This window comes from Leptonychotes weddellii, chromosome 16, assembly GCF_054177405.1.
Source record: "Leptonychotes weddellii isolate Sample4059 chromosome 16, ASM5417740v2, whole genome shotgun sequence".
Taxonomy (NCBI): domain Eukaryota; kingdom Metazoa; phylum Chordata; class Mammalia; order Carnivora; family Phocidae; genus Leptonychotes; species Leptonychotes weddellii.
Window position 1 is genome coordinate 50,070,818 of NC_138384.1, and position 26,657 is coordinate 50,097,474.

Below are 26,657 nucleotides of genomic sequence, written 5' to 3' on the forward strand. Positions count from 1 at the left end.
TGTCAAGAATGGGGAAGGACGGGTACCAAGGATGGCCACCAGCCTTGAAGCTGAACACCAGGGTGAAAAGTTAGTACTACTAGTTTTGAACCTAACCCTGATATCATGCCCTTCCCTCATATCCACTCACCAAGTCCAGGCCCCCTCCGAGCCTCTCTTTCTGTGACTGGGGTCATAGCCACCTGGTCAGGCATCTGGGGATCTTCCTTTTGCTCCAGTTGGGTGACTGCGTGTGATCTGGAGGATACAATTCCTAAGAGAGACACAGGACAGGTGAGCAGCCACTACTGGTCAGAGCAAGACATCCTATGACACTCCGTAAGTTTAAAAAAAACAAATTATTACCAAAAAACCCCCAAAAAAACCTCGTGGGGGGGGGTGCCTGGGTGGCTCAGTTGGTTGAGCGTCTGACTCTTGGTTTCAGCTCAGGTCATGATCTCAGGGTCAGGGGATCGAGCCCCGTGTTGCGCTCTGCACTCAGCACGGAGTCTGCTTGGGATTCTCTCCCTTTCCTGCCCCTCCCCCCACTCATGCTCTCTCTCTCTCTCTCTCTCTCTAAAATGAATAAATAAAATCTTTTCAAAATTAAAAAAAAAACCTTGAAGGAAGGTTTTCGAGGAACTGCACAAAGGTCCCCATAAGTAGTGACTATGTGAGTGCCTGTAACTCCTGGTACAATTTAGCCCCAGAAAATGTCCCCTAGAGAAAGGGAGCTGATCTTTAGGCACAGAGGTGCCATAATTCTGGATAGATTCACCAGTCCCCAAAATGACCAAGACTATGGGATCCACTGGGCAAACGACACCTTGTGACTCCCAAGCCCTTCGCTGCATGGCTTCAGGACTGGCTCACCAAGAGATGAGAAAGCTCCATACAGCACAAACCCAGCCCTCACAGCACCTACTCCAGAAAACCTGGAAAGAAAGCAGTACCTATGATCTGACCATGGGAAGGACAGAGCAGTCCCTGGAGAAAAAGAGAAAGCAGATGGGATTGGCATGCAGACCTTACCCAGTGAGGCTAAAAGTGCAAAGTTTTCCAGCATCACATCCTGATACAAAAGTCTCTGAGAATCATCAAGGAGCATCCATTCTTCCCGGGAGAAGAACACAAACACATCCTCAGAGATCACACAGACCTGCAATGACATGGCCAACAAGGTCCAGGAAGTCTCTTGACTGAGTATCCTCACTCCATCTACCCACAACAATGTCGTGCTCACCCACTTCCCCACTTGCCAGCCAATCCCCCCGGGGTACCCTAAACCATGCCTCCTAGACATAAGCCTGGGCTCCCTGTTCTCACAGAAGCCCCCGGTAACGGGGCTGCAGGACCATCATCAGTTCCCACTGACTCCTCTCGTGCACATCACTTCTCAGACCACCCCTCCCTCACAGCTTCAGCTACCCATCACAACTCTTCTCACCCACACCACAGACAGCACACCAGACTCCTCACAGATCGCTCTGCACACAGCGTGGAGAGAGTGCTTGGCAATACCACCAGGATCCCGTCCTGCCCCAAACCTCCAGTGACCCCAAGTGTCAAAGGAAAGCCCCCATTCCTGCTTGAAGGCCTCCCAATCTGGACCTTTTCTTCAACCTCAGGCACCCAGGACTACAGGCATATTTCGGGAACCCTCAGCCTTCTTCCGGTTCTCCACTGCACACTGTATTAGTTTCCTATAGCTGCTCTAACAAATCGTTACCAGCTCTGCAGCTTAAGTCAACACAAATTTTTCTTCTTACAGTTTAAAGATTATAAATCCAAAATGGGCTTCACCAGTATAAAAACAAGAAGTTATCAGGATTGTGTTCCTTCTGGCAGTTCTACAAAAGAATCTGTTTCCTTCCCTTTCCCAATTTCTGAAGACCTCCTGCATTCCTTGACTCCCTGCCCCTTCCTCCGTCTTTGAAGCCAGGAATTATCACTCTGACCTCTCTTTACTCCCTGAAATCTTCTTTGACTCCATCCTCCTGCGACTACACTGGGCCCACTGGATAATCTCTCCATGTTGTTAATATACTCAATTTAATCACACACATAAAGTTCCTTTTGCCACATGAGGTAACATATCCAGAGGTTCAAGGGATTAGAACATGCATGGCTTTGGGAAGCCACTATTTCATCTATTAGACACATGCTGTGCCCTCACAGTCCGACCTTCTTATCCCCACCTAATCCTCTGAACATCCATTTGACAACCGATGTTCCTGGTTCAGCTGATGGCCGCAGCATGTTCACACCTTTGAGTCATCTCTGCCTCCCCATCTTCCCTCTCGCAATGCACCTCAGCAAACAAAACAGCCTGAGTAAAGTAACGAAAACACAACCTGTTCTGCCCCCTTTACAGCAATCACTCTGACATAGCTCATCAATACTCACTGGGACTATAGTCATAGCCTCCTCCTTGGTTCTCCTGTGGTGTGACCACATATAAACATAAAATTCTTCCAGTTATAAAATAAGTAAGTCATTGGACGAACCATGAGAGAAGATGGACTCTGAAAAACAAACTGAGGGTTCTAGAGGGGAGGGGGGTGGGAGGATGGGTTGGCCTGGTGGTGGGTGTTGAGGAGGGCACGTTCTGCATGGAGCACTGGGTGTTGTGCACAAACAATGAATCATGGAACACTTCATCTAGAACAAATGATGTAATGTATGGGGATTAACATAAGAATAAAAAAAATAAATAAATAAATAAATAAATAAATAAGTAAGTCACGGGGGTGGAAAGTATAAAATAAGAAATATAGTCAATAATACTGTAATAATTTTGTACGGTGAATATACTTATCTTGCTGAGCATTTCATAATGTATTTAACTGTCAAATCACTATTGTGAAAATTAATACAGGGAAACCTCACTAAAATGGACTTGGAAGGTGTGGGAAGGGACTACCGCTCATAGTCCTCTATAAATAGGAGACAGACCTTGCGCATGGAAACTACTATCCTACCCTAGAAGGAGGAAGGGCTTTCCTCGCACACTCCCCAACAGCCCGGCCAATGAGAGAGGATCGTAGCTCTCAGCCCGGCCAATGAGAAGCAACTATACTTCAAACTCCCAGTTTTCTTCAAAGGACTTTTTGTTTTTAAGAGCCTTCCCAACTTCCACCTTCCCCTAATAAGCCTATTCCTCTCCTTTGTTTGGGAGACTTGCCTATGGTTTTGCCATAACTTGCTTGACCAGGATTGCAGTTCTCTTGCGATTCCTAAATAAACCCATCTCTTGCTGGCAAAATAACTGGCAGTTTTATTTTTATGGTTGACCCCATACTGTATACCTGAAACTAATATGTCAACTGTGCTTCAACTAAAAATATTAAAATAAAGTTGTGTTAAAAAAATAAATGGGGCGCCTGGGTGGCTCAGTTGTTTAAGCGACTGCCTTCAGCTCAGGTCATGATCCTGGAGTCCCAGGATTGAGTCCTGCATCGGGCTCCCTGCTCGGCGGGGAGTCTGCTTCTCCCTCTGACCCTCCCCCCTCTCATGTACTCTCTCTCTCTCATTCTCTCTCTCAAATAAATAAATAAAATCTTTAAAAAAAATTTTAAAAAATGGATATCATAAAAAAGACATAAATTTCCCAGAATGTTAAACATCAAAGGCATCAGATTAAAAGTACCACAGACAGGGGCGCCTGGGTGGCTCAGTTGGTTAAGCAACTGCCTTTGGCTCAGGTCATGATCCTGGAGTCCCGGGATCGAGTCCCGCATCGGGCTCCCTGCTCGGCAGGGAGTCTGCTTCTCCCTCTGACCCTCCCCCCTCTCCTGCTCTCTCTCTCTCATTCTCTCTCTCAAATAAATAAATTAAATCTTTAAAATAAATAAATAAATAAAAAATAAATAAATGAATGAATACAAACATACATACATACATACATAAGTTTTCTGACCCACCACCTCTGCAACAACCAGCAGAAGCCAAACCACAGCCACTGCAGCGACTGGACCGGGAGGGTCAAGACTCGGTAAAAACTGCCATCTTTCCTAACTTTTGCACCTGCTTCCAATTTGGGGCCAGTCAGCTTTCCCACTCCCTTGCCTGCCTTTAAGCCTCAGCCAAATGCAAGTGATGGTACCAGCAAGCTCTGAATAGCCTTTGCTTGTTCTCATTTGGGTGGCTTATTTTATTTCCACACACCCGCCTCCACCAGCACCCCAGCCCTTCACAATCTTCTCCACTCTGCAGTGAGGGAGCCTGCTGAGACCGCTTCAAATTCCCTATGGCTCCCGCCACCCTCAGGACAGAGGTTGAGCTTACCATTTTAGGCTAGAATTCTCACCCTCTGCTGCCTCCACCAGAAAGGAATGAGACCTGTGGTGTGTTGAACACAGCTCAGCCTCACCTCCAAGCATCTCTACCTGCCTAGGATGGGTTTCTCTCTCTGGGTCCTACTGGGGAACCTCTCCACATAACTGCTTGCTTGGATTGAGTCCATGTCCTCAGGGCGCAGAAACACAATTTCGGGGACAGAATAAAGGAACAAATATTCCATTTGGGGGAAGGTGAGCACACAGCCATAAGCTTAGCAGTCCTCACTGAAGCCTGTAGATAAAACAGGAGTAGCAGCACAACGGCTGGAGATGGAGATGCTAGTGCTCCCCTCGGTCACTCTACACCCCTAGAAACCAACATACCACATAGAGCTATATTAATCTTACGGCACAGGGACAAGAAAAGCAGTAGCCAAAACAGCTACCACAATGGCTGCCATTTGGGGCCTGGACCTTGTCATGGTGTCCCAGGTCTGTGAAGACCTCCACTCGTGGAGCAAGTGGACTGTGGGCTCTGTCTTCCTCATCTCTTTCATGCTCTCCTCTGGGGTGGGAGTGGGGCTCCTGAGTTTTGTGATCCTCCTCTGGAACCAGGTCACACTCACTGGCTTCACCCTGATGTTTTGGTGCAAGGTCACCACCTCCTTCCTCGTCTTTCTGAATGCCATCAGCGGCCTTCACATCAACAGCATCACCCATCCCTAGAGCCAACCAAGGAAATTTCAGGACCCCCTCCTAAATCTGAGGACAGCAGGTTCAACAAGAAAGTGTGGTCCAGATGGGACTTTTCCAGCATGTGACCCCTGGTGGGGGTAGGGGTGGGACAATGCCCTTGACACCGCGGCCTCGTAACCAATAACCTTGCTGTGGTTGGCCACAATCAGCCCAGCGGCCTTTGCTGCTGACGTGAAGGGCCAGGGGCCGGAAGGGTGCCGCTGCTCCACCAGCCGCACAGGCTTCACCACGTTAGCAGGATGTTGATTTTAGAAGAAGTAACACATTTTAAAACCCTTTCCTTGAATCCTTCTTCCCAGGATGGGAATAAATTTGGAAGCAGCTTGGGTAACTGGTGCCCAGGCTGGCTGCACAGCTAAGTGCAGTTCACACCTGCTGCACTATGTGTTGGCACAGAGGCCGCAGAGTCCCTGGAGTCTCCTGGGGTTGCCCAAAGTGGATCATTCTTGCAGCTAAGCATAAGCAGTCAGTGCCCGTGACTCCTCCACAGCTCAAAGGGCCTCTGTGCACATTTCCCTGCCACAGCTTTGGTCATGTTAGGGAGACAGAATTTAGGATTCCCTCGATTTCTTGCACACGGGTTTTCATACCATTTGACTTAACTTGAACCCTGCCCTTTGCGGGGGGGGCTCCATAATCTCTGAATAACCGTAGTTTCCAGCAGCCGGCTATCCCCTCTGCCTGTGGGAATCCTGCCTTAACTCTCTGAGCAAGTCTCCCAGGATGGCCCACCTGCCTTCCAATACACAGTCCTCTCTGAAAACAAACAAACAAAACAAAATAATACAGCCACCACAAAGAAGAGACTCTGGAAGACCTGCTGTGACTGAAGCACTGGCAGGAAGACTCCCTCTCCTGGGCCATCGTTGGCCGGGAGCTGCCACCTCACGCTGCAGAGCCTTCTGGGTATTGTAGTCACCACCATTCCACAGGACTCAGAAAGGAAGCCAGGGTGGTCAGAAGGTGGAAGGCAAAGGAATCAATTATTGAAAGCCTAAGGTATGCTGAGCTTGCCAGTTGCTCCCAAGCCACATTTTGCGCTTCATGACTCCTCTTCAAGTCTCCAGCAGGTGGCCCACGTCCTAAGCAAGAATGAACTGTCCCTGGGTATTTTGGAGGTTCAGGATTTGTATATCTCACCCTTCCTAATTGTTTTAAAGATTTATTTACTTATTCGAGAGAGCGAAGAAAGAGAGAGAGCATGAGCAGGTGGAGGGGCAGAGGGGGAGAGAGAATCCACAAGCAGACTCCCGGCTGAGCGGGCAGCCAAACCTAGGGCTCAATCCCAGGACCCTGAGATCACGACCTAAGCCAAAACCAAGATCAGACGCTTAACCCACTGAGCCACCCAGGTGCACCTCACCCCTCCTAATTTGGGACATGAGGAGAACAGTTTCATCTCCCTGATATAAAATGAAAAATGAAGACAAAACCTCCCTAGCAGACCTCTCTGATGATACTTAAATGTTCCTCACACATAACGCTCCATTCATTAAAATGTCAAGAAAAAACAGTACCTACATCTTGGTGATGTTATATATAAAGCACTAAAAATTAGGCACACAGCGCTGGATACGAATCTTATCACCACAAAACAGGGCTCTCATGTACCCATGTGGTGGAAGGTGAGTCCAGATTGCCTATTTGCAGAATTAAAGACAGTATCTATCAAAATTCAAATACACATACCCCAGACCAACAAGTAGCCTTAACAGAAATGATTAAAAATTTTATAGGATGGCATAGTGTGTACAATCTGTGACATTCAAAATTATTCCAAGAAAAAAAAGTCATCAAACCTACAGAATGCTTTTGTACATTTCGGGTAGCCCACTGCACAAAGAATATGTTTTTCTAAGCAAGATGATTAAGATTTACAATTTAAGAAATATTTTTTCCTTTGGACTAAATGGTAGCTAAAGGTGGACATCATTTCAAGTTTTGTAGCACATCTCTTCTAGATCTTATGTTCAAATTCACAAACGTTGAACTTGAATTATAACCAATCACATAGTGTTTTGGGTTCAAATTGGCAATGGAATCTGGCAGATGGCATCTGACTTCAGGGCCTGAGCTCTAGAGGGAAGCTACCTGGGTTTGCAGCAAGTAATCCCATTACTGATTATGGTTCCTTTGACAGGAAGCCTCACCTCTCTAAGGCTCCATTTCCTCATCGTTGACATGGGGTAAATAACAGTATCTAAAACAAAGGGTGGTTGGGATTATCGCCTGGGGAACTACATGCTATCCTCTGGTCATTCTCCCAACACTTCAAACCCTTCACAATGGAAGAAAGTGACTCCTGACCATGCACATCCTCTTAACCTGCACTCTTGATTCAGAGGGTTCCAGGTGCTCATCTCCTGTGGGAACCAGAAACTCACCCCCCAAACCTCTCCAACTGTCCTGAGGTAAACTGGGCCTCAGGTGGATCTCTCTAGTCAATGGAAGCTCAGACTGAATTCCTGACTCGCACTCACCAGGTTCCATGTCCAACAGGACAATATCCTTTAATACTGAAGACCAAAGCGGGTACTGTACAATTCTAAGGAGAAAAAGTGAAGCCACTGAATTCTATGGAAAATATCATACCATTTATTTAGGACACCTTTAACTTCTCTCAGCAGAAGTGTTTGTAGGCTTCAACAATGAAGTTTCAGTAATATTCAGACAACTTTGTAGTTTTCAATGTTTGGAAATGAATGTTAATAAAAGAACTTAAACATACTTCATTGTATTCATTCCTAAGAATTTTACTGATGCTATAGAATTGATCTGTAAAATGCTATCATTCAATTGTTGTGTTCTACACATTGTTGACATACAGACTACAGTTCACTCACATCTTTATCTACCTCCTGTGTGTGTATTTATACATTTATGTAAAAGGAGAGAACCTATTCAGAGCGCTGTTACATTCACTTATGCTAATGATTTTTCTGCACAAATTGATATGATTTTTCTTCTTTAAGGTGTTACTGTGTTAGATAACATTCTTTGTTTTTCTAGTATTAAAGCAACCTGGCATCACTGGAATACATCTCTCTTGGTTATAGTGTATAGTACATTTTATATACTGCTGAATGTTATTAATATAGTCTTAGTGGTATTTGTGTCTATATTCGTGAGGTTAGTTCTAGTAAAATTTTCAGATGACAGAATTGTCTTTACATTCTGTGTTCGGTAAAGACAGTTGTACTTGGTATGAATTCCTCAATTTAAATGTGTTTGTATATATTTTCATAGGTCTGATAGCCACTTGGGTCCCCCCTTCCACTGACCACTCATATTTTGTCCATTTAGACTAGAGTCTTATTTCTTGCTCTGATTAATACTATTTCTCTGTATGGACTATGTGTTGATCCCTTCCTAATTTTAGACATTGGAGATATCCTCTCTCAACTTTTTTTTCTAAATTTCAGTATAATTGTTATGTTAACTTCAGGTGGACAATATAGTGTTTCAATAATTCTACACATTACTCAAAGCTCATCATAAATGTACTCTTAATCCCCTTCAGCTTTTCCACCCACCCCCACCCACCTCCCATCTGGTAACCACATTTGTTCTCTATATTTAAGAGTCTGGTTTTCTGTTTCACTTTTTCCTCATTTGTCTGTTTTCTTTCTTAAATTCCACATACAATTGAAATCATATGGTATTTGTGTTTCTCTGACCAATTATCACTTAGCATTATACCCTCTAGATCCAACCACATTATCCCATGTGGCAGAGTTTCATTCTTTTTTATGGCTGAGTAACAGTCCTTTGGAGATTGATTATATAGATCACCTTGCCAGCTTGCATTACCACCAACAGTGCACAAGGGATCCTTTCCCTCCACATCCTTACCAACACTTGTTTCTTGTGTTTTTGAATTTAGCCATTCTGACAGGTGTGATAGCTCAATGTGGTTTTGATTTTCATTTCCCTAATGATGAGTGATCTTGAGCAGCTTTTCATGGGTCTGTTGGCCATTTGGATGTCTTCTTTGGAGAAATATCTGTTCATGTCTTCTGCCCATTTTTTAACTAAATTATTTGGGTTTTGGTGTTGAGTTGTGTAAGTTCTTTATATATTTTAGATACTAACCATTTATAGGATATACCATTTTTAAAGATTTTCTCCTATTCACTAGGTGGTCTTTTTGTTTGGTTGATTGTTTTCTTCACTCCTCAAAAACTTTTTTTTTTTTTAAGATTTTATCTATTTATTTAATAGAAAGAGACAGCGAGAGAGGGAACACAAGCAGGGGGAGTGGGAGAGGGAGAAGCAGGCTCCCCACAGAGCAGGGACCCCGATGCGGCGCTCGATCCCAGGACCCTGGGATCATGACCTGAGCCGAAGGCAGACGCTTAAAGACTGAGCCACCCAGGCGCCCTGTTGTTGGTATTTTAATAGGGATTGCATTAAATGTACAGACTGCTTTAGGTAAAAGGGACATTTTAACAATATTTGCTCTCCCAATCCATGAGTATGGAATCTTTCTATCTGTTTTAGTCATCTTTACTTTGTTTCATCAGTGTTTTATAGTTTTCATAGTACAGGTCTTTCACCTCCTTGTTTAAGTATATCCCTAGGCATTTTGTTATTTTTAGTGCAATTATAAATGGGATTGTTTTCTCTTTATGTTACTTCATTATTAGTGTATGAAAATGTAATGGATTTGTATCCTGGGACCTTACTGAATTTATCAGTTTAGTAATTTTTTTGAGGAATTTTTTGGGTTTTCTATATAAAGTATCATATCTTCTGTGAATAGTGAAAGTTTTACTTCTTCCTTACCAATTTGGCTGCCTTTTCTTTCTTTTTGTTGTCTGACTGCTTTGGTTAGGACTTCCAATACTATGATGAATAAAAGTGGTGACAGTGGACATCCTTGTCTTGCTCCTTATCTTAGGGGTAAAGCTCCCAGTTTTTCACTATTGAGTAGGTTAGCTGTGGGTTTTCCATATATGGCCTTTATCGTGTTGAGGTGTATTTCCTCTAAACCTACTTTGTTGAGGGTTTTTGAGTGGATGTTGTATTTTGTCAAATGCTTTTTCTACATCTATTCAAAGGATCGTGTGGTTTTTATCCTATCTCTTGTTGATGTGCTGTATCACACTGATTGATTTGCAAATATTGAACCACCTTGCATCCCAGAAATAAATCCCATTTGATCATAGTGAATGATTTTTTGAATGTTTCATTGGATTCATTTTGCTAGCATTTTCTTTTTTCTTTTTTTTTTAAGATTTTATTTATTTGACAGAGAGAGACACAGTGAGAGAGGGAACACAAGCAGGGGGAGTGGGAGAAGGAGAAGCAGGCTTCCCACCGAGCAGGGAGCCCGATGCAGGGCTCGATCCCAGGACCCTGGGACCATGACCTGAGCTGAAGGCAGTCGCTTAACGACTGAGCCACCCAGGCGCCCCAGTTTGCTAGCATTTTCTTAAGAATTTTTGCACCTGGGCGCCTGGGTGTTCAGTCATTAAGCATCTGCCTTCAGCTCAGGTCATGATCCCAGGGGCCTGGGATCGAGTCCCACATAGGTCTCCCTGCTTGGCAGGAAGCCTGCTTCTCCCTCTCCCACTCCTCCTGCTTGTGTTCCTGCTCTCACTCTCTGTCAAATAAATAAATAAAATCTTTAAAAAAAAAAAAAAAGAATTTTTGCACCTATGTTCAGAAATATTGGCCTGTAGTTCTTTTTTTTTTATAATGTCTTTATCTGGTTTGGGTACCAGAGTAATACTAGCCTTGTAAAATGAATCTGGAAGCTTTCCTTCCTCTTCTATTTTTTTTTTTTTTAATAGTTTGAGAAGAGTAAGTATTAACTCTTCTTTCAGTGTTTGGTAGAATTCACCAGAGAAGCCATCTGACCCTAGGCTTTTGTTTGTTGGGAGATTTTTAAAAAAAGGATTTTATTTATTTATTTGACAAAGAGAGAGAGAGAGAGAAAGAGCACAAGCAAGGGGAGTGGCAGGCAGAGGGAGAGGGAGAAGCAGGCTTCCCCACTGAGCAACGAGCCCGACATGGGACCTGATCCTGGAATCCCGGGATCATGCACCAGAGCCACCCAGGCACACCTGCTGGGAGATTTTTGATTACTGATTCAGTTTCATTGCTGGTAATCAGAGGGTTCAAATTTTCTTTCTTCCTGATTCAGTTTTGGGAGGTTATATGATTTTAGTAATTTATCCATTTCCTCTAGATTATCCAATTTGTTGGCATATAATATTACATTCCTATAATCCTTTGTATTTTTGTGGTGTTGGTTGTTATTTCTCCTCTTTCATTTTTGATTCTAAGTCCTCTTTTTCATTTTTAATTTGATTTTTGATGAGTGTGGCTAAAGGTTTATCAGTTCTGTTCATCTTTTCAAAGAAGCAGCTCCTATTTCATTGATCTGTTCTATTTTTAATTTATACTGTATTCCTGCTCTAATTTTTATCATTTCTTTCCTTCTACTGGTTTGGGGATCCATTTGTTCTTTTTCTAGCTCCTTTCGGTGTAAGGTTAGGTTGTTTGAGATTTTTCTTGCTGCTTGAGGTACGCCTGTATTGCTATAAAATTCCCAGTTAGGACAGCTTTTGCTGCATCTCAAAGATTTTGGACTGTTGTGTTTTCATTTTGTCTCCATGTATTTTGTTATTTCTTCTTTGGTTTCCTGGTTGACTGACATTGTTTAGTAGGGTGTTATTTAACCTCCATGTATATGTGTTGTTTTTTTTTTAAAAAAGATTTCATTTATTCATTTGAGAGAGAGAAACAGAGAGAGCACAAGCAGTGGGGAGAGGCAGAGGGAGAAGGAGAAGCAGACTCCTTGCTAAGCTGGGAGCCTGATGTGGGGCTCAATCCCAGGATGTGGAGATCATGACCTGAGCAGATGCTCAACAATCTGAGCCACCCATTTGTGGCTTTATAGATTTTTTCTGTATTTGTGTTCTTTTATTTGTCTTCTTTACAGGTTTTTTTCTTGTGATTTATTTCTAGTTTCATAGCATTGTGGTCAGAAAAGATGCATGGTATGACTTTAATCTTTCTGAATTTGTTGAGACTTGTTTCGTGGCCTAGCATGATCTATTCTGGATAACGTTCCACATGCAAATGAGCAGAATGTATATTCTGTTGTTTCCGGATGGAATGTTCTGAATATATGTTAGATACATCTGGTCCAACGTGTCATTCAATGTCACTGTTTCCTTGTTGACTTTGTTTGGATGATCTGTCCATCGATGTAATTAGGGTGCCAAAGTCCCCTACTATTATTGTATCACTATCAATTACTCCCTTTGTAATTAGCTGCTTTATGTATTTGAGTGTTCACATGTTGGGTTCATAATTAATTAAAATTATTATATCTTCTTGTTGGATTGTTCTCTTTATAATTATACAGTGCCCTTCTTTCTCATTACAGTCTTTGTTTTAAAGCCTATTTTGTCCAACGTAAGTATCGGTACCCTGGCTTTCTTTTCATTTCCATTTACACGATGAATGCTTTTCCATCCCTTCCCTTTCAATCTGCATGTATTTCGGGGTCATAAATGAGTCTCTTGTAGGCAGTATATAGATGGGTCTTGCTTTTTTACCCAATCCATCACCCTATGTCTTTTGATTTGAAGCATTTGGTCCATTTACATTCAAAGTAATTGTTGATAGGTATGTACTTATTGCCATTTTGTTACTTGTTTTGTGATTATTTTTGTAGTTTTTCTCTGTTCCTTTCTTCCTTTGCCTTTTGCTCTCATTGTTTTCTGGCTTTCTTTAGCGATACGCTCAATTTCTCCCCCCTCCCTTTTTTGCATATCTATTACTGGTTTTTTATTTGTGGTTTCCATTAGGTTTGTATATAATATTTAAGCATAAAACAGTCTATATTAAGCTGATACTCACAAGTTTGAACCCGTTCTTTAATCCTCTTCCTCCACCCCACATTTTAAGTCAAAAATCCTTCTTGTACTTTATATCCTTTCGTGAATCCCTCTGATTTTTAGAGATATATTTAATTTTACTGCTTTTGATCTTCCTAATTTTCTTACCCCTGTTTCTAGTCTTTCCTTTCCACTTAAAGAGTCCCCTTTAACATTTCTTCTAGGGCTGATTTACTGGTCATGTATTCCTTATGAAGAGAAGGTTCTGTAGTTCCCTGCAGTGCAATGTTACCTGGGCGTCGTGGTGCTTTGCCGGCGTCCCCTATGTGTGTATGGGCACTCTACCATTGTGGCTGAGCCACTTTTGCCTTCAGTTCAGTAATCTGCAATGGCTCTCTGCCTGCTGCGGGCAGGGTTTGGTCCCTGCGTTGTTAATGGGGCGGTCTGGGGCCACCCTGGGCTTGAGTTGAGTCAGATCAGGCATTTGCCAGAGCTGCAGTCACACTGAACAGCAGGACACTCTGTGTTGTCCTGAGAGGCTTTCATTGGTTGGCGTAGCCTGCAATCAGCCCAAATGTCTGCCCCCAACCCAGCGCTGGGGCCACGGTCAAACTGTTGTGTATGCTTACCTTCCCTCTCCCCAGGACAGAAGTCACTTTGCAGCGGTGCCAGCCCCCGTCCAGACTGCCTGCACACTGCTATGCTTGTGGCCCCTCTTCTGGTAAGAGTCCTGCAGAAGGGGTGTTGGAGGGGTGGGTCTGCTGGAGAAGGTGAGCATGCTGGCAAGGCTGTGCTGTTCTGCTTGTGGGAGAGGACCTGGGGTCCCTTTAGAGGACTCCTGCGGAGTGGGGCCCACAGGAGAGCATGACACATACGGTCCTAGCTGCGTTTTCACTGGCCTGCTGTGGCAGGGGACCCAGAGCCACTTGGGATGGACTCGTGAGGCTGGATCAGAGAGGGTGGGGCGTGCCAACGGCAAGCTAGGTGAAGAGAGTTCATTCTGCAATGGTTCCTGCAGGTGTCCATGTATGTAGCCTAGGGGTACAGGGGAAGGAGACGGCATCTGACAAACTCTTTTATTCTGGGAGAAGTCTCCTAAAACTCCCTGCCCCTGCAGCACATGTTCTGAAACCAGCAAACAAATGTCCTTTCCGTATATATCCCACATTTTCCAAAGTGCGGCGTCTATGCTGTACCTCAGTGGGGCTGTTTTTATGCTGTCTCTTTAAGGTCAGGGACTCGCTTTCCTATCACCCTCCAAGCCACTGATTTTTAAAGTTCCAGGAGTTAGGCATCCCTGATTTTAAGAACGAAGGGTTTTCAAAGCCAAATATTATGGGTATTAGTTTTTCCACTGTGGGTTCCTGGTGCCCTGGGTACCTGGTATGGGGTCTGCTCCTCTCCCTTCTCTGTGCCGACAGTGTCCCTCCCTTCCACAGATAGTCTTGTAGGTCAGTTTGGTTTCCTACCATGACTCTGCCCTTCCTACCCTTTTCGATGTGGCCTCTTCTCTACATTTACCTGCGGAGAGTCTGTTCTACCAGTCTCTGGGTCATTTTCTGGTTTATTTACACTGAAGTGTACATTACCTAGGGGTATCCATGGGACAAGGTGGCCTTACGATCCTCCTACTCTGCCATCTTCCCCAAAAGGAAAACCTCTCTCAATCTTTCTTAACTCTAAATTTTGGCTGCCATTAGCTTTATGAAATAGAAGTCTTCAATTCTAATAGCAATGTTTATCCATTTTCCATATATTTTATTTTTTAATGCTATATTTAAATCACCCTTGCCTATTTTACAAAATTATGCTCCCAGTTTATCTTCTATTGGTTTCCCTTATGTCTTCTTTTACTTTTTTTTGAAGATTTTATTTATTTATTTGACAGAGACAGAGACAGCGAGAGCAGGAACACAAGCAGGGGGAGTGGGAGAGAGAGAAGCAGGCTTCCCGCTGAGCAGGGAGCCCGATGCGGGACTCGATCCCAGGACTCTGGGATCATGACCTGAGCTGAAGGCAGCCGCTTAACGACTGAGCCACCCAGGCACCTTTTTTTTTTTTAAAGATTTTATTTATTTATTTGAGAGAGAGAGAATGAGAGAGAGCGAGTACATGAGAGGGGGGAGGGTCAGAGGCAGAAGCAGGCTCCCCGCTGAGCAGGGAGCCCGATGTGGGACTGGATCCCGGGACTCCAGGATCATGACCTGAGCCGAAGGCAGTCGCTCAACCGACTGAGCCACCCAGGCGCCCCCCAGGCACCCTTCTTTTACTTTTTGATAAGTGTTCTGTAAAATTTAAATGTCTGTGGTTTTTACGTTTTAGAGAATATATTAATTCGATTTTAAAACTTACTGAAATTTATTTTATGTCCCAGCATTTAGTTTATCTTGGTGAATATTCCATGTGTAGGTGAAAAGAATGTGCATTCTGCTGTAATATGGAGCAATGTTTTAGGCATATTTAGTGAATCAAGTTAGCTGATGATATTGGTGGTGTCTCCTATGTCCTTACTGTTTTTGTGTCTATTCTATTAATTATTAAAATAATTTTGGGGGGCTCCTGGCTGGCTCAGTTGGTAGACCACACAACCCTTGATCTCAGGGTTTGGAGTTCAAGCCCACTTTGGGTGTGGAGATTACTTAAAAGAATAATAAAATTAAGGGGCACCTGGGTGGCGCAGTCAGTTAAGCCTCTGACTCTTGGTTTCCATTCAGATCGTGAACTCGGGGTCAAGGGATCAAGTCCCAAGTCAGGCTCCATACTCAGCACAGTCTGCTTGAGATTCTCTCTCCCTCTACCTCTCCCACTTGTGTGTGCTTTCTCTCTCTCTCCCCCCACTCAAATAAATCTTTTTTTTTTTTTAAGATTATTTATTTATTACACAGCGAGAGAGGGAACACAAGCAGGGGGAGTGGGAGAGGGAGAAGCAGGCTTCCGCGGAGCAGGGAGCCCAATGTGGGGCTCGATCCCAGGACTCTGGGATCATGACCTGAGCCAAAAACAGACCCTTAATGACTGAGCTACCCAGGCGCCCCTCAAATAAATAAATCTTTAGAAAAAAAATTAAAATAGAAAAAATATTTTAAGGGGCGCCTGGGTGGCTCAGTCATTAAGCGTCTGCCTTCGGCTCGGGTCATGATCCCAGGATCCTGGGATTGAGCCCTGCATCGGGCTCCCTGCTCGGCGGGAAGCCTGCTTCTCCCTCTCCCACTCCCCCTGCTTGTGTTCCCTCTCTCGCTGTGTCTCTGTCAAATAAATAAAATCTTTAAAAGAAAAAAATTTTTTTTTTAAAGAATTTTTGAAGGCTTATTCTTATGTACAAATACATTTAGCATTCTTATATTTTCTTGATTAAGTTACTTATCTAGTATTTTAAATGTCCCTATGTTATCTTTGGTAATATTACTTTCTCTGAAGTTGAGAATTTCTTATATTAATATAATCACTCCAACGCTCTTATTAGTATTTGTGTCTTACTTCATTCCATTCTTTTTAGTTTTTCTCTATTTTTGTAATGAAGGATCATTTATTACAGACTGTATAGAGTTTGCCTATGCATTTAATACTCTTACAATCTTTCTTTATAATTCAAATATATAGGGGCGCCTGGGTGGCTCAGTCGTTAAGCGTCTGCCTTCGGCTCAGGTCATGATCTCAGGGTCCTGGGATCGAGTCCCGCATCGGGCTCCCTGCTCCTTGGGAGCCTGCTTCTCCCTCTGCCTCTCTCTCTCTCTGTCTCTCATGAATAAATAAATAAAATCTTTAAAACAAACAAACAAAACAATCTTTCTTTATAATTCAAATATATAGGGGCGCCTGGGTGGCTCAGTCGTTAAGCGTCTGCCTTCGGCTCAAGTCATGATCCCAGGGTCCTGGGATCGAGCCCCACGTCCGGATCCCTGCTCCGCGGGGAGCCTGCTTCTCCCTCTCCCACTCCTCCTGCTTCTGTTCCCTCTCTCGCTGTGTCTCTCTCTGTCAAATAAATAAATAAAATCTTTAAAAATACATATATATATAAAATATTTAAAGTAAAAAACTGAAAAGAATTGTGGGTACCAAATGTATAAATTACTTGCTCTTGCCTATCCTCTCAGAAAGAGATAAATCAAACAAAGAATAAGCATATAGATGATATTAAGAATATAATATTAAAAAAAAGAATGTAACATTTACAAGATATTCATCTTGGTTTTATATCACTGAACTTTTAAACACTTACATTCACTAAGGCAAAAATAAAGTCACAATACAGATTAAGTTTTCTGAATTCTCTATGAACATAGATATATTTATTTACTAGGTCAGTGTGATACTGTGATTCACAAGAAATATGTATTTGATCTTTGTCCCTGTTTCTGGCACAGAGCTCCTAAAACCACTGGTATTTCCTAAGTGATGAGAGAAAAGATTTCTTAATGAAGTGACTTTGGGAAGGCATCTAAGGATGAGGGCTGGTTGCCAGGAAAACCAACCATATGATTGGAGGGTTGGAACTTTTAGTCCTACCCCCAGACCTCTGGAGAGAGCTGAATGGTTGGAGACTGAGTTTAATCAATCACTGATGGCTGAGGATTTAATCAATCATGCCCATATAATGAGGCCTCCATAAAAGGACAGGGTTCAGCTAGCTTTTGGGTTGGTGAACACGTGGAGATTCAGGGGGAGCAGTGTATCAGGAGAGGGCACGGAAGCTCTGTGCCCTTTCCCCACACCTTGCCCTATGCATCTTTTCATATGGCTGTTTCTGAATTATATCCTTTTATAATAAATCATTAATCTATTAAGTAAAATGTTTCCGTGAGTTCTGTGAGCCACTCTAGTATATTAATCAAACCCAAGGAGGGGGGATCATTGGAACCTCCAATCTATAGCCAGTTGGTCAGAAACACAGGTGATAGCATGGATGTGTCTGGTGTCTAACAGGGGAAGGGCAGACAGTCTTTCAGGACTAAACCCTTAACCTGTGAGATCTGACGGTATTTCCTGGTAAAAAGTGTCAGATTTGAATTGAACTGTAGTATACCCAGGTGGGTCAGAGAATTGCGACTTGGTGTGGTTAAACCCACCCCTTCACACTGGAATTGGTGTGGTCATAATCTTTTTTTTTTTTTTTTTTTTAAGATTTTATTTATTGGGGCGCCTGGGTGGCTCAGATAGTTGAGCGTCTGCCTTCGGCTCGGGTCGTGATCCCGGGGTCCTGGGATCAAGTCCCGCATCGGGCTCCCTGCTGGGTGGGGAGCCTGCTTCTCCCTCTGCCTCTGCCTCTCTCTCTCTCTGACTCTCATGAATAAATAAATAAAACATTAAAAAAAAAAAGATTTTATTTATTTATTTGACACACACAGAGAGAGAGAGCACATGCACACAAGCAGGGGGAGCAGCAGAGGAAGAGGGAGAAGCAGGCTCTCCACTGAGCAGGGAGTCCCATGTGGGGCTCGATCCCAGGACCCCGGGATCATGACCTGAGCCCAAGGCAGACGCTTAACCAACTGAGCCACCCACGCACCCCTGGTGTGGTCGTAATCTTAAACAGACTTTCACAAATAGGGTTCCATAGGAGAACTGGTTCCTACATAAAATAATTTCAGTGAATATTGTCTTAAAACCCTCATGGAAGGGGATGCCTGGATGGCTCAATCAGTTAAGCGTCTGCCTTGGGCTCAGGTCATGATCCCAGGGTCCTGGGATGGAGTCCCACATTGGGCTCCTTGCTCAGTGGGGAGCCTGCTTCTCTCTCTGCCTGCTGCTCCCCCTGCTTATGTGTGCTCTCTGACAAATAAATAAGTAAATAAATCTTAAAAACAAAACAAAACAAAAACCATGGAAGGTACATGCCTAGGATCAGTCTAAATGCATGGAAGAAAAATCAACTCATTATCTACAATGGATTCTTCAGGACATTAATGCTTAATTATCTTATAAAATCAATCTGATAGAGGATACAACGTGAGAATAATCTAGAAATTTAGATAATGCAAACTTTTTTCCCTGGCTGTTTTGCAGTCCAAGAAGGAAACAAGAATATATTATTTTCAAAATAATTATCAAATTATATTATCAAAAATTATTTTGAGGGCACCTGGGTGGCTCAGTTGGTTAAGCGACTGCCTTCGGCCCAGGTTATGATCCTGGAGTCCCAGGATCGAGTCCCGCATCGGGCTCCCTGCTCGGCAGGGAGTCTGCTTCTCCCTCTGACCCTCCCCCCTCTCATGCTCTCTCTATCTCATTCTCTCGCAAATAAATAAATAAAATCTTAAAAAAAAAAAAAATTATTTTGAGCTGAAGGCAATTAAGAAACAGCAAACACAGAAAAATCTCCCTTTTCTGCCCAAAAGCAGGATATAAATTCTCCATTTACTGGAGATAGATCCTTACCAGTGCAGAGACTGGCACCAAAGGAATCTGCAAACAAATCATAGTTAGTTTCCTCCAATGTGTTTACCTTCCCACAAGTCTGCTGCCCTTGGAAGTCTAACACTACTTCTCTTCCTGTCATTTCTCTGAGAATTTATTGTTCTTTGTTGAAATGCCGTATCAACTGGAACCCTGAACCACCATTTTGAGTTACTTTTGATTTAGATTTTTCCCATCTGTGCTGCACACATCAATAAACTATTTTTCACTTGTTAATCTGTTTCTTGAGTCCCAGCCAGTAATGTATAAACCTGTCTTGTACACCGAGACTAATGTAATTTTGTGTGTCAATTATACTTCAATTAAAAAAGAAAAAAAAGAGGGGCGGCTGGGTGGCTCAGTCGGTTAAGCGTCTGCCTTCGGCTCAGGTCATGATACCAAGGTCCTGGCATCGAGCCCCGCATTGGGCTCCCTGCTTCACAGGAAGCCTGCTTCTCCCTCTCACACTTCCCCTACTTGTGTTCCCTCTCTCGCTGTGTCTCTGTCAAATAAATAAAATCTTAAAAAAAAAAAAAAAAGAGTCCAAGCTAAGATGGTTACAGGTGGAGTTTTGCCTCCACTATACTCATAAAAATCACATCTAGGGCATGTGAGCAGAAACATCTCTTGTGTTGGAACAACTTGTATTAGAGGAATGCTTTGGTAGGAACTTCCTGTGAGGCAAGATGTCCCCAATGAGTTTGTCCGTGGAAAATTTTCGTCAAAGACATAGAGAGGCTGAGACTATCTATCATATGGTATTTGAGGTATTTTAAGTCTTTGGCAAGACTGAGTGAAGTGAAATCGCTCCTAGCTCTGGAGGAGCTTTTCAATGTGTTTCTTTTAGGACAGGCTGTTCAAAAGTGAGGGTGAGGTCATCAGACTGTAGCCATTTTACAGAACCCCAACCTTGGTGGGTCATCATGCCATGCCAGGATCCTCATGCCCTACAGCCTTCTCTTCATGCAGACACTGGGCAGAACCCTTTCAAAGGCCAGGACTCCTTCTTTCTGGTGCAAAGTGTCAGGAATGCCCACGCTTTTTCCCCTACTCCCCCTCGCCCTCCAGCGACAGTCCTCCCCTTTCACACCAGGGACCACTTAAAATAACATACTTAAGGGGCACCTAGCTGGCTCAGTCAGTGGCATACACGACTCTTAATCTTGGGGTTGTAAGCTCCAGCCCTACGTTGGGTGTAGAGATTACTTAAAAATCTTTCAAAATAAAAATAAATAAAATAAAACAACATACCTAAGACTGCTACCCCTAAATCTGATCTCCAGGCCCTGACCTTGTCCAGACCACTATTCTCACCCTGTGGATATCTCCAACCCCGCCGGTTCTCCCAGAACCCTACACCTTCCATCCCAGATCCCATATGACACCTCTACCCCCAGACATCTCAGAATCAACCATGTCCAAAACTCAACTTAGGATCCCTGAAACCTCCCTACGTTGACTTCACGATTTCCATTTTCAAGACGTCCATGAAAAACAACAGAACGGCAAAAATTAAAGACTTGGTTTTTCACTCCTTACCTTCAATCACACCCACATCTGATGCAGCAGTAACTACGGCTGGTTCTATCTATCCAGAATCTGACCACTTCTTCCCTCTCTTCCGGCACTACCCTGGTTCACCCATCATCAGAACATCCCTGGGAGTCCGCTGCACGAGCCTACTTACCGGTCTAGACCCAAGAACCCACATTCATATTCCACGCCCCAACCTAATCTGTTTTGCGCTGCGGGAAAATGTGGCTACTTTTTTAGTCCCCACTCACATTAAGTTCTTCTTCTACTCAAAACCCCTGTAGCTCCCAGAGCCCTCACAATGAGTACAGCTTCTCAGGAAAGGCGTCCGCCGCCTCACGCTCTCTGTCCCCTGAGGGCAGAATCCTCCCGCCTCAGGCCCCCTCCAGCCTCCCTCCAGCGCCCCTCCAGCCTCTGCCCGCCTCCAGCCTCTGCCCCGGCCGCCCTCGGCCCGGAGCCCGCGCCGGCGCTCACGCACGGGGCCCCCGCCCACCGCCGCCTCCCTGTCCGACACCCGGCCGTGGCTCGAGCCTTCGGGTCTGGGTGGGGGGACGGCGGGGAGGGCCCGGGGGACGAGCGTTTACCTGAGCCGGGTGCCTGGGCGCGGCCGCCGCCATCGGACTCGGGGTGCGGAGCGGGGCACTGAGCGGCCCGGGTCTAGGACGGGGACGCATACACGGCCTTCCCAAGTCTCGCCGCGGCTGCGGGGCCACGGTGGGCGTCGCTAACGCCGAGCCTCCGACTAGTCTCTGTGAAACGGGAGCGACCCCTCCACCTCCGGCCTAACAGAGCAACCGAAAGCCCCGGCTTCGGTAGACGCTGGCAAAAACCGACAAAAAGTCCAAAGCCAAGAAGATACCGGAAGTCCCGCCCAGCCGCCTGTCGCACTCCTGGAAACGCCCCTCTCTCGGGCCTTCGTTGGACTGCGGCGCTTAGGCTTCTGGGTAATGTAGTTCTCTATGAGCCCTAGGTCCAGGTAAGTGGCTCTGGGCGGAGGTTCCTGGGAAAGCAAAGGACCACCGCGAAGGGCGTGGTCAATGGTTCCCTGTACTCCTCGAGGATGGGGTGGGACTTCTCTCCTCATCAGGGGCCCGCATCCAGATTTTATGAAGTGGACTCTGGACCAATCACAGATATGTGTGTAGGCATATTATTTCATATGTTCCCCAAAGCCACAAAATCGAATGGACACACACCACCGCTAAGTCTCTCTCCGTCTCCTCATATCTGGGAGCTAATAACTATTACCTCGATGGTTTTTAAATACATATAGAACGAAGCTTTAAAATCAGTTTTGCGAATTTAAGTTCTGGTTAGGGACAAGAGAGAAAAGACTCCAGACAGGACTACGGAGTGGAAAAAAAAAAGGGGATGTTGAGCACCCATGAAGTCAGGGGGTAATTTCCTCAGAAAACTTCTCCAGCTTGTATAATCAGTGATTGTATCAGCCCAGGGAGGGACACTTTTTTTCCAGATAATATTTCTTACTCCATATCCTAAGATATACAGAATTGCTTTTAAGATCTGAGACGGGTCCAAAAAGGATCACAACCATTTGAATGTCATTTCCTTACTGGACAGTGTCTGTCATTGTCAGATGTTTGGGACACCATGAGGTCATATCCTCCTTGTGAAGTAATTACCGTTTCACGTGTTATTTTATTTTATCATTAAAGATTTTATTTGGGGTTCCTGGGTGGCTCAGTCGGGTAGGCGTCTGCCTTCTGCTCGGGCCCTGATCCCAGGGTCCTGGGATGTAGCCCTGCATCGGGCTCCCTGCTTACCGGGGAGCCTGCTTCTCCTTCTCCCTCTGCCCCCACTCCTGCTTTCTCTCTAGTGCTCTCTCAAATAAATAAATCTTAAAAAAAAAAAAAATTGCTGTTTGAACACGAAGTGAGTTCCTGACTTACCAAAAAAAAAAAAAAAATTTATATATATGAGAGAGTGAGAGAGTGGGAGGAGGAACAGAGGGAGAGGGACAAGCCAACTCCATGCTGAGTGCAGGGCTTGATCCCAGGACCCAGAGATCATGACCTGAGTCTAAGGCAGACACTTTCCCTTCACGTGTTATTTTAGGTAGGTTTCAGCACAGGGAGTTGAGATTATCACTGAAAAAATTTCTGAGTACTGAAGTATGAGAAATGAAAAAATGAAGCTGAGCACATAGCTGTATTGGAATCTTGACCACAGTCAAAGCTTTGTCTACAGGTTTTTCTTTCTTTCTTTCTTTCTTTTTTTTTATTCCTGGAACATGGAGCAATTGGAGGGAGAGATAAATAGGGTATTTAGAAAAGGTCAGAATGGTAAATACCAATAGCAAAATTATGTTGTCAGGGTAACTCATATATATGTTCAGTGAGCAACTACCAGGTTTTAGGCACTGTCTTGATTGCATGAGGCACATCATGAGTGGGGTTTCCAGGAGTTCTCTATAATATAGGACATATTCTACCTTCAATGATTTTTGTTCTGCATTCTTCATTGACACTGTCAGGATGCCTAAAGTGTTTTATATTCAGCTTTTCTCAATAAACTACCAAAATTCAGCAGTTAGATCTATTTTGCCACCACAGTAATTGATACTAAACTCAGTTAAATGACAACACTAGTTGAAAATCATGTCTCTGGGCGCCTGGGTGGCTCAGTTGGTTAAGCAACTGCCTTCGGCTCAGGTCATGATCCTGGAGTCCTGGGATCGAGTCCTGCATCGGGCTCCCTGCTCAGCGGGGAGTCTGCTTCTCCCTCTGACCCTCCCCCCTCTCATGCTCTCTCTATCTCATTCTCTCTCTCAAATAAATAAATAAAATCTTTAAAAAAAAAAAAAAGAAAATCATGTTTCTACAAATAAAGATCATGATAATTCCTGGAGCGAATGGCTGGCTCAGTCTGTAGAGCATGTGATTCTTGATCTCAGGATCATGATTTCAAGCCCACATTGGGTGTAGAGCTTATAAAGAACAAAAAACAAAGAGACAATTCATTATGATTTGTCCTGCAAGGTAGGCTAAGGGAAGATCAATAGATGGCACTTAGAATTTGAAATTCTTAATTTTCAAATTCAAGAAAGGAAAAGAGTGGGGTGCCTGGGTGGCTCAGTCAATGAAGCATCCGCCTTTGGCTCAGGTCATGATCTAATGGGTCCTGGGATTGAGCCTGGTGTTGGGCTCCCTGCTCGGCGGGGAGTCTGTTTCTCCCACTCCCTCTACCCCTCCCACCGTTTGTGCTTTCTCACACATGTTCTCTCTTTCTCTAATAAATAAATAAAATCTTTATTAAAAAAAGAAAGGAAAAGCCTATCCTTTTAACAAAACTAGTTTTAACAACTACTCACAGTTCATTTGAGATACTTGTGCATCAATATACATAGCTCTGAAAATCAGCCCAGTGGAGTCAGGCTTGATCCAGTACTACACTTCTGAAAGCTAGACAATCAGTATCATTACTAAACTTCTGAAAATCAATCAGAAATCCCAATCCAGAAAGACAGCCAAGCAGGGACAATCCCAGGCTCCTAGCCAACAGCCAATCAGCCAAATGCCTCACTCCAATGGCCATGTTTCTGACAGTGAGCTTCTGAACAGTAAAGGTACTCCAGTGCCTGTGATAACAGAGCCAAAAATCTGTCCAACCCTTAACACTCCCATTTCTGAAAGTCCAGCATTCACTAAATACCAAACATCCTGGACGCCTGGGTGGCTCAGTTGGTTAAGCGACTACCTTCGGCTCAGGTCATGATCCTGGAATTCCAGGATCTAGTCCTGCATGGGGCTCCCTGCTCAGCGGGGAGAGTCTACTTCTCCCTCTGACCCTCCCCACCTCGTGCTCTCTCTCTCTCAAATAATAAAATAAAAATTTTTTTAAATCTAAAAAAATAACCAAACTTCTAATATCCTATATAAGACTAGCTCCAGGGGCGCCTGGGTGGCTCAGTCGTGAAGCGACTGCCTTCGCTCAGGTCATGATCCCAGTGTCCTGGGATCGAGCCCTGCATCAGGCTCCTTGCTCCATGGGAAGCCTGCTTCTCCCTCTCCCACTCCCCCTGCTTGTGTTCCCTCTCTCGCTGTGTCTCTCTCTGTCAAATAAATAAATAAAAATCTTTAAAAAAAGACTAGCTCCATCATGGGACGCCTGGGTGGCTCAGTCAGTTGAGCTTCTGACTTTAGCTCAGGTCATGATCTCAGGGGTATGGGGTTGAGCCCTTTGTCAGGCTCCCTGCTGAGCACAAAGTCGGCTTGTCCTTCTCCCTCTGCCAACCCTCCCCCAACCCCACCCCCACCTCCTGGCTCATGCACTCTCTGTCTCTCTCAAACAAATAAAGAAAATCTTAAAAATAAAATAAAAATAGCTCCATCTTTATTTGTGGAGACCGTGTCTTTTTTTTTTTTTTTTGGAGACCGTGTCTTATAAATACAGCTTTCTGTTGCAGGCAAATAAGAGGTTTACCCTTTTTTACATTAGATATTTCCTATTGTTGCTGTAACAAATTTACTGGCTTAAAAACAACAGAAATTTGGGCGCCTGGGTGGCTCAGTTGGTTAGGCGACTGCCTTCGGCTCAGGTCATGATCCTGGAGTCCCTGGATCGAGTCCCGCATCGGGCTCCCTGCTCGGCGGGGAGCCTGCTTCTCCCTCTGACCCTCCCCTCTCTCATGTGCTCTCTCTCTCAAAAAAAAAAAAAAAAAAAAAAAAATTTAAAAAAAAAAAACAAAAAAAAAAAACAAATTTATTCTCTTACAGTTCTGGAAGCCAGGAGTCTGAAATGAATCTTATGAGGCTAAAATGAAGGTGTGGGCAGAGTGGTTTTCAGGGGAGGTTCTTTTCTTTGCCTTTTCCAGCTTCTGGTGGCTGTCTATATTCCTTGCAGCAGAATAAACTGCCTTCCTTATCACATTGCCTTCTCCTTTTTTATGTTCAAATCTCCCTCTGTCCCCAAATTTGTTTTTTTTTTTTTTAAAGATTTTATTTATTTATTTGACAGAGAGAGACACAGCGAGAGAGGGAACACAAGCAGGGGGAGTGGGAGAGGGAGAAGCAGGCTTCCCAGGGAGCAGAGAGCCCAATGCAGGGCTCGATCCCAGGACCCTGGGATCATGACCTGAGCCGAAAGCAGATGCTTAACTATTTAAGCCACCCAGGCACCCCTGTCCCCAACTTTGTGATTACATTTAGAGCTCACCCAGATTTATCCACCCCAGATAATCATCCCATTGAAAAACTCTCATATTAATCACATATGAAAAAAAAATCACGTCTGCAAAATTTCTATATACTATCCAGGAGCCTTATTCAACTTACCACAGGTATCAGGTTAAAGTCACTATTTGTTGAAATTGTGTAAAACTTCCAAAGGTTCAACTTCTGTTTATGCTTATGGCTATAGTTGTCCTAATAGTAGCTGTTAAATATATTGTCTGTGCAATGGGATACCCAAGTGGTAAAATAGTAATTTAGACTTCCACTTCAAAACACACAAAAATATTAATTTCACATGGATAGGTTTATGGTACAACAAGAATTACAGCTCTTAAAAGGTCATGGAAGCAAAATGCCTGGGTGGCTCAGAAGTTAAGCATCTGACTCTTGATTTTGGCTCAGGTCATGATCTCTGGGTTGTGAGATAGAGCTCCACATCGGGTGTGGAGCCTGCTTAAGAGTCTCTCTCTGGGGGCGCCTGGGTGGCTCAGTCGTTAAGCGTCTGCCTTTGGCTCAGGTCATGATCCCAGAGTCCTGGGATTGAGCCCCACATTGGGCTCCCTGCTCTGCGGGAAGCCTGCTTCTCCCTCTCCCACTCCCCCTGCTTGTGTTCCCTCTCTCACTGTGTCTCTCTCTGTCAAATAAATAAATAAAATCTTAAAAAAAAAAAA

At 44.2% G+C, this 26,657-nt stretch overlaps 2 protein-coding genes across 2 annotated transcripts in view; one reads left to right on the plus strand and one right to left on the minus strand.

Annotated features, from left to right (window-relative positions):
- Positions 1 to 22,526, minus strand: part of ZNF671 (zinc finger protein 671) — a 30,445-nt gene extending 7,919 nt beyond the window's left edge. Inside the window, exons 1-3 of the mRNA XM_006749527.3 lie at positions 21,379 to 22,526; positions 1,012 to 1,138; positions 131 to 253 (exon numbers count right to left, since the gene is read on the minus strand). Coding sequence (XP_006749590.2) covers positions 131 to 253; positions 1,012 to 1,138; positions 21,379 to 21,468 — 340 coding nt within the window. The 5' untranslated portion in view covers positions 21,469 to 22,526. The remainder of the gene's footprint in view (positions 1 to 130; positions 254 to 1,011; positions 1,139 to 21,378) is intronic.
- Positions 1 to 26,657, plus strand: part of ZNF274 (zinc finger protein 274) — a 365,529-nt gene that overhangs the window by 136,454 nt on the left and 202,418 nt on the right. The window lies entirely within an intron of this gene.